Raw genomic sequence first — 8766 nt, forward strand, 5'->3', positions numbered from 1 at the left:
CCCACAGTATGGACTAAGGCCGGTCTGTGCTCCTGTGCACACTCCTGCAATATATTCAATTTTTATTTCTAATTACTAGAAGTAGTGTATGCTTTAGTTGTTTACTATATAATTTAGGAATCATATGTATACTATATACAATGTATTCTAATATTAGTGATTTTTTGTACCTGTGGCCGGTCAGCAGAGAACTTTGGGGAGCAGTGTAAAGTAAGGACAACGTTATAATTTTTAAAGTGTTACAAATTTGTCCTGAAGATGGACTTCTGAGATTGTCCAATAGACAAGTTATATGTTTTATTATAGACAGCTGCTTTAAATGGACTAGGGCAATCAGAGCAGGAACAACCCTATTTTTTTTGCTGCTGCTCAGTTTAAGGGAATTTGTCAGCAGGATTTCACACCCCAAACTACTTACACACATAGCTCTTTCAAAGACAAGTCCAGCAATATATGTACATGGTCAGTCAGTTCCTCTGTTACTGAGAAATCAGCGTTTGACTTGTCATGCAAATGAGTCTGTAGATCTGCAGCTTGCGTCACCTCAGCTCTATGCCATGACCAGAGCCATCGCCTCCTGCTTTACTGATGTCTACACAGCATAGAGGCTGTCAGTCAAGCAGGAGGAGGCGGTCCTGGGCGGGTAATAGAGCTGGAGTGACAGAGGCTTCGGATCTACAAATAACTTCAGCCTCATTTGCATACCAATTCAAATGCTAATTTCTCAGTAATGGAGGAACAGACTGGCCATGTAAAGATATTGCTGGGACTTTGAAAAGCTACATTCACATATAAACAGTTTGGAGAGTAGAATTCTGCTCTGGCAGATTCTCTTCAAGCTCATAGAACAAAGGAAAAACCCCTCTGTACTGTCCATGAGTGCTGACATTCTATTTTTACTATACATAGTGTTACTCATGTCTATGGTTTCTGGTATTTTAGCCCTACTTAGAGGGTGTATTATTTATGTAAAAATATATTTTTTTTTCTAAATCTCTTTATTGGAAATAAATGTATATATTATATATAGTAATTATTTATTATAAAAGAACTGTGCCAAAATGGATATTTATCACCTATCTACTGCTGGTAATCCCATAGATCAGAATCCCAAAACCCTATAAGGAAAGTGAGAAGAGAAACCGGTTGTGTTTAGGAAACATGCACCCTCCAAATATTACCACATAGTAAGTGAGATTAGGAAAACAAGGTAAACATAAGGCATAAACAACTAAAAGAATAACTGAATAAAGGTAAAACCACTTAAAACACACCAAAGTGTATCAAGAAAAGACAACAGGGTGGATGATGTAATAGGTGCCCAAACTTAGATCCTGTACCCTTGCCTACTTTTGCTATAAAGGGAACCTGTCACGTGAAAAAATGCTATTGTTGTGCAGATATGGAGTTAGTTGGCAGGTTAATAGAGTTCTGAACCTGTCTAGCGCCCGCACTTAGACCCCCACTGACAAGAGGAAATTGACTGTATTCCTTCCAGTAGCATCTGGGTATCAGTTACGGGGTCGGCGCTGGAGCGTGGGTTCAGTTACCACTCTGTGTATAGAGAGCAGAGGCTGAAAACGCACCCCTAGCATTGACTGATATGGTCGTCTGTCAGTCATTGTGAGGGGACGCGGTTACAGGCGCCGCTCTCTATACACAGAGTGGTGACTGAACCTGTGCCGGCACCATCTCTGTGACTGAAATCCGAACGCTACCGAGAAGAATACAGTTAATTTCCTACTGGCAGTGGAAGTTTAAATGCTGGCACCGGCCAGGTTCAAAACTCTCTTAACCTGCAGATTAACTCCATATCTGCCGGTTAATAGCATTTTTTCACGTGACAGATTCCCTTTAACATTAAATATATTGTGCAAAACACAGTACCATACTCATGATATATGAGACTCAGAAAAGACTATCACAAACTTGGAAGCAAGCATATAAATGTTTGTCAAGTGAGGGTTAGATGGTATCTGAGACTCGGTACAATCTATCTATATGAATAAAAATGTAAATGTTCGCTTGTTCAAAATCTTAAATCTCCGAAAGTTCTTCACTGATTGCTTTGAAATTTGGACACAACGTTGCATTCGAATACACACATGTTTTTATATACCTACTATGTTTTTATATACCAGCTGTTGGACGTAAAAGCAACAGCGAGAGGGGGGTGTTACGAGCTCAGTCCCAGGCTGACTCTCCCCGGCCGCCCGGCATTCCCCCCCCCCTTAGTGACATCTCATTCATAAACCCTTCTCCCTCTCCTTCATTCGCCCCAGCCGCTGCCTGTGCTCTGCTCCTTTTGTGTCCCCCATAGGGGTTCGGGGAAAGGGGAATGACGATGCTGCTCATCACCACCACCGGCTGAGAGGCGGCCACCTCTGCTCTCCGGCACCGCTGCTGCTGCGGCTTCTTCTTCTACGGCAGGTGAGTCTTATTTCCGACTGCGCAACAACAAGCAGGGGAGGGAAGGAGAGAGGGAGGCTGCATGGAGAGGCGCAGGCCGCAGCCTCCACTCTGGGCGCTGAGCTGGGCCCAAGCCTCCCAGCAGTGGGCGGATAGCGAGTGAGTACAAATCCCACTACGCCACCGGCAGGAGCGACGCTGTGATCTGGCCAGTACCGGCCCGAGACATGTCAACGCGGATCACCCCATCTTCCTCTGCCGCCTGCCTTCATCTCTGCGCCCCCTCCTGTCACATTCCCTCTGTACTATTGCATAACTAGCAATCCCTGACTTGTCCAGCTCCATTGGATTGGCGTTTGCAATCACCATCAACAAAGCTCAGGGCCAATCTTTAGAATTGTGCGGATTAAATCTAGACACGGATAGCTTGCTCATATGGATAATTATATTTTGCGTGTTCTACAGTCGGCAAACCAGACAATCTCTATATCTACACAGACAATGGAACAACAAAAAAGCATTGTGAAATTAAATATTTTAGAAACCTGCACTTTCTCTTTTCTTTCTTTTCCATTTAACCAGACTGAGCCACAACAACGCGTGGCCGGGTACAGCTAGTAGAGAATAAAAATACAGATTAAATATGCTGCAAAAAGGTGCAGGTGGCCCCAAAAGTAAACCCTATGTGTTACCCCACCTCACATTCTGAAACTAAGCACCTTCTCTATGCAGAACCACAGTGAGAAGGAGTCTGAATGAATTGGTAGTCCAAAATTTGTCCTGCATTCAATATCAATGGGCTGACGGAAACAGCTGAAGGTGGTAAGTGCCATAAAGTGCAAGTGGACCGGCCCACTACAACCATGGGAGCAACTCCATTCACACTTCCAGAAATGCATGCAGTAAGAAAAAGAGGGGCGTGGGACCTCTGTTCTGGTAATTTATGGGGGGTACAGTGGTTCATGCCCCTTATATTTGTTATTTATCACCTATCCTTCTATTGCTGCACAACCCAATTATCTAACTATAAATTACATTTTTGTTTTTTCGTACTTTTTTGAAATGGAAAGTTAGTTACATTTATCATTTTATAAGTTTTGCAGCAACCTAAACTAATATCAAGTCTAGTCAATAGGCACTCCTGAATATACCTGTGAGTACACTATTGAGGTCATAATGCAGCAGTAACTTTCCCCAAATCATCCTCCCATCACACTATACAGTAAGCCCACTGCATTGGATTGCACATGCATTCACATAACAATAGGCTGTTGGCCTAAATATAGAGTTTAGCAACTTTTAGACACACGATGGCATATATCAATTAGGTTTGCTAAGATAAGTTGGATCGTGGTTTAAATGGTAGCATTTATTATATGTACGTCTGTGCAACATTTCCCTAATTATTCCTACAGCCATATAAGGGTATGTGCACACGATGCAGAAATGAAGCAGAAAATTTCTGCATCATTTCTGCATCTCCCTGGCAGAAAAAACGCATGCAGATTGTGCATGCGTTTTTCCTGCAGAATACATGCGGATCCACATGCAGATTCACATGCGTTTCCGCATGCAGATTGACAAGCGCTTTCCAGGCGATCTTAGCATCACCTGGAAAGTGCTTGATAACTAGGTCACACTATATAAATCCATGCAAACAGCATGGATTTATATAGTGTGACCCGAGAGAGTGTATATACTTACCTCCGATGGCCCGCGCTGTCCTGCTCACTCCGTTCTCCCGGCTGCCGGCAACTTTGAATTGAAAGACCTGCCGACGTCAGCGTCACGTGACCCGTCACATGACTCTGACGTCACCGCAGGTCCTACAACTCACTGCAAGTGCCGGGAACCAAGCGGGAGCGCTGCGCGGGCCGACAGAAGGTAAGTATACATTTATTTTTTATTTTATTCTTCTTTTTACAGCTTTTTTAATGGTACCTGGGTGTGGATGAGACTCTCCTCTCCTCCACACCCGGGTACCATCCGCACATTAGAACGCACCAATTACGCAAGTACAAATGCTGTCTTGCGGAATTGGCGCGTTCTAATGCAAGTCAATGGCGGCGAAATCGCCGCGTTTCCGCAAAATTAATTGACATGCTGCGGATTTTTGACCGCAGCGTTAACGCTGCGGAAAAATCCGCATCATGGGCACAGCACATGCGGATTTCCATTGGGGAACATTGCTGCCCTTCTACCATGCGTTTTTCATGCGTTTCCGCGGCGTTTACGCAACTGCAAAAACGCCGCGGAAACGCATGAAATACGCATCGTGTGAACACAGCCTAACAGAGATTTGCTGTCCGGATATGCAATGTAGCACCCATTACCTTCTATAGGGCCTTTTCTTTTTTTATTTTACGGGTTCCATAAAAAATACAATGGAGCATTGTTCTTACACTTTATTATAAAAATATTCTACCAGTATATCTCCATAATAAAACCTGTAAGAGGTGTCTACTTGACTATGACCTTGTTAAGTGCATGAAGAGAATATGGCATGAAGAAACCACACATCATGTTGATAAGCACATTCATCATGAATGTCAGAAGACAGCTCTTCTTCAGTGAATGTATTCTTTACTATAGGCGCTACATTCCTATAGACTCAGTGGATCTTCATCATTAAGGTGTGCTACTGTATAGCTCTTTTGCTCTTATTTTTTCTAGATCAGATCTGACAACTGGCATTATCACTAACTCACTTTGCTGAAATGTCCTAATGTGGGGGTTAAAGTTCCCTTCTGCTGTCTTTGCTCCAAGCTCTTGTAATTATGACCCCTATTACAAACCACAAAGCTGTAAGGTCACACATAGACGTGTTTGGTATTTATGAATGGCAATGCTTATACAATGCATATCTTTACACCGGATACTTCTATTTTCACTTCATTCTGCAGATTGTTTTCATGGGATTCTGTATGTTCCGAAACATTTGTATCTACTTTTCCTTTTATTCCCATAGACTGTTCTGTGTCCATGTAACTTCATGATCAGGAGAGATATCAAACAGTTTTTTTTTACACAACAGTCATTATTATTTAGGTGACAGCTAACCAGCAAGAAAAATGGGGTCCACTTACCAGTGCTAGATGACTTCTTCATGGTACCCCAAGGTTTCTCCTGCAGCTCGAGAAAGCTAAGATCCTCAGGGAATTCTGACCTCCCAGGAGAGACAAATGCAGAATGGGGAGGGCAGTCACACACTTACACAGATACACAATCAGTACACTCCCATTTGTTCCTAGGAACACACCTTTAGTGAACTTGTGCACAGTTATGGAATGCACCAATGCACTCGGAGACAGAGGGTATGGCTGGCATCTCAAACCTGACATCACGTTTTAACTCTTTCCTGCGGTATACAAGTTTACAAAGTGTTAACCCATGAAAGTTTGGGAATGTGAGCCAGATTTAGGATTGAGAAACAATGAGTCCTATGTTCATAGAGTGTTTGTTTTGCTAGTGTAGTTGAAGTTCATTGTCACAGAGGGTCAATTGCTATCCGCTTCCTCTAAAAAGTCACATAATGTGCATTTAATTCATGGTGCTGCAGCTGATTAAAGGTCAAGGACAGAGTATGACATTCAGGAAATATATGGGGGACTGTAAGACTGTATTTACAAGTAGCGTAAATGCTGCATTTTTTATGCTTCTTTTTATCAGCATATCTTTGCAGGTGTCCGCACCAAAACACACAATAATAATCAGCTCTATTTATTGCGTTTTTGCTGTGTTTTTTTGGATATGTGTGGCGCCCCTGAGGGTTCAGTCGCCACAGAGGTACTGCACCTCACCCAGAGGGGTAACGAGGGAGTGCTGCCCGGAACCCCAACACCTGCATCCAACACTACACTACTCCAGGCCGGCTGGAAGGGCAAGATGCAATGTGTTTCTGCTGAGCCCTGTCCCTGGCTGGAGTAGGGGGAACCAAAGAGAGGGGGAACAAGTAGTGGGTGAGGGTGGAGGATGCAGAACGGGGGAGCACCATAATAGGAGGTATATAAAGGGAAGCCATCTTAGGACAGAGAGTGAGTAGCAAGGAGAGGAGGGGAGCAGAGTCTCTTTAGGAGCTCTGTTCCATAAGGGGCCTAGTAATAGAGGCCCAGGAGGGGAGCAGAGGAGGAAGGCTCCGTCAACAGAAGGGATCCCAGGGGGTACAGTGAGTGCAGGACGGCACCCGTACGCCCGAATCTGCCAGGTGTCAGAGGGATCAGGCCGCAAGAAGGGAACCGGTCCCTGGACCAGCCGTGTTACTCCAGGTCTCGGCTGGAAAACCGGAGGCTTCTGCACTTCCATGGTGCAGTTGCCACAGTCTCACCCTAGTCACCGTGAAGGGCATCAAGTAGGTCCGGGAACTCCAGGTTGCACAGAGGGACTTCAGAGCACCCGATAGGGACTTCAGAGCACCCGATCGGGACTGTGTGTGGGAAAGCGCAGGGCAGGAGGGAGAAGACGGTCTAGTAAGGAACATAATAAAGAAAGCGGGGTTCCGTCAAGCGCTCCTGATATACTTGAGAAAGTGCTGGACCCCTTGTTTGGTGGACGCAGTGCGACGCGGGAGGCTGACACCCGTACAGTGTACCTGAGGAACTTGAACAGAACCGTGAGTAAACTCGGATGACTGCACTCCACTGCCTCTGTCAGTTATTTCCGCTGCGCCATCTCTCCTGCACCACAAGCCCCAGCATCACGATCATCTGCGCCTACACTGCCCTGGGGCCCGCTCCACCTGTGGGGAGCCGTTCCAACTTAGCTGCCCTACCAACCGCCCCAGAGGTCTGAAGCAGCGCTGGTATCTATTATCAGAAACCACAGGTGGCGTCACGAACACTTTCTAAGAATTACAGATCCCATATAAATATATTCAATCCCCTTTTTTTGTTGACCGCCCTGGGCCACGGATCGGGCCGCGGCCACTGTGACATATCCCTCCCACAGCATCTACAGGCCCGGCACCGAGTACCCCACGGCCCTCGGGGCGCGTCATATGCTTTCCCTTTATTTGATTCGTTTAGGTGCAAAATTGAAGTAGCGTGTTTTTTTTTAGTACAATAAAGCTTTATTTCTGCACTTAAAAACACAACTGTGTTTCTTACATACATTTTTTCATGCTCCCCCATAGAAACTCATGGAGAAAAATCTTACAAAAACAGCATGTTTAAGCCCACAGTGGGCAGGAGTTTTCATGAAATCACATCCAGTTTGCTTGGACAGTTAAATGCAGTGGAAAAGATGCAACATTTACACTACTTGGGAACATGGCCTATAAGAAACATATAGAACAAGTAGACAAAGATTTAAATGTTTTATTTGTTTGAAAGTGTTTTATAATGTTCACTTGTTTGCCAGCTGAGGAAAGCCAATTCTTCTTCTCTATTGTCATAGAGAAAAATTTAAATCCATAAAAACATCTCAGGAGAGGGGACATATCACTCGCACATTGAACTTATGGAATTAATTATAACTGGGGAAGTGAAAAGAGATGACACTTCAACCTCAATTGAAGTAGGACCCCCTGCAGTGAACAGGTAATTACAGAAGATATATGCTCTGAGAACCAGCCAACAAGTCTAGAATTTGTATATTCAGAGGCAGAAAAGTACACTTCCAAGGCAAGAGCTTCCTCTGTTCAAAGGACTGGTGGAAAGGTCTCAGACTTTCTGGAGCCATTGGTCAGTGATGAATATTGGGGTTTGCATAGATCCAATATTTATAGAAGATATATTTTCAGCGTTGTAGCGAAGGGACGGACATAATGCATTCACTCCCTTCACCGTAAGGCTGGTCAAACACATCCAACTTAATAATAGTCAGATGGATGATGCTATCCATGCCATGTTTCATCTCTATAGAAAGGTAAAATCGTTATAGGAAACATGACCATGATAGCTCCCGCCTGGGATCCCCAGTGGTGAAGATATCCTCAAAGTTGGGAAGCTCATAATTCTCTAAAGGCCTAGCACATCCCACGACCAGCCACCCCATTTGAGCTCACTAAGGGAAGGTATGTGGGTGCAACCTTGATATAATAAAAATCAAAAATCAGAGTTTAGGTTCCTGTCATTGTTCATTTCCAGAAGACATAGTTTGCTGTGATAGTGTTCCATTTTCCTAAGCAGAGTGCTTCCCTCCCTGAAGATAAGAGCCATTCCTGCAACATCAGGTTTAGTACTTCTCTTACATTATCTCTTTTTATTTTATGCAATTGTATATACCGTATTATTTTGTTCCCATTTTGTAGCATATTTGTATATTTTTTATAAACACTGCTTCTGGATTAAGCATATAAAATTTAATAGCTTAGTTCCTTTTGCTCTATACACCGCACCCCTGAAGTCATACGCTATCTGT

The 8766-nt window shown here is 44.0% G+C and overlaps 1 protein-coding gene across 1 annotated transcript in view; it reads right to left on the reverse strand.

Moving 5' to 3' along the window:
• The window catches only part of SEPTIN9 (septin 9), a 321204-nt gene extending 315555 nt beyond the window's left edge, over positions 1–5649 (reverse strand). The window contains exon 1 of the mRNA XM_073683981.1: positions 5496–5649. Within this exon, the coding sequence (XP_073540082.1) occupies positions 5496–5517 (22 nt within the window). The 5' untranslated portion in view covers positions 5518–5649. The remainder of the gene's footprint in view (positions 1–5495) is intronic.
• Between the last annotated feature and the right edge of the window lie 3117 nt (positions 5650–8766).

Source organism: Phyllobates terribilis, unplaced genomic scaffold (genome assembly GCF_046119375.1).
Source record: "Phyllobates terribilis strain yellow unplaced genomic scaffold, ASM4611937v1 Scaffold_5__5_contigs__length_657084704, whole genome shotgun sequence".
In the NCBI taxonomy this organism is placed as follows: domain Eukaryota; kingdom Metazoa; phylum Chordata; class Amphibia; order Anura; family Dendrobatidae; genus Phyllobates; species Phyllobates terribilis.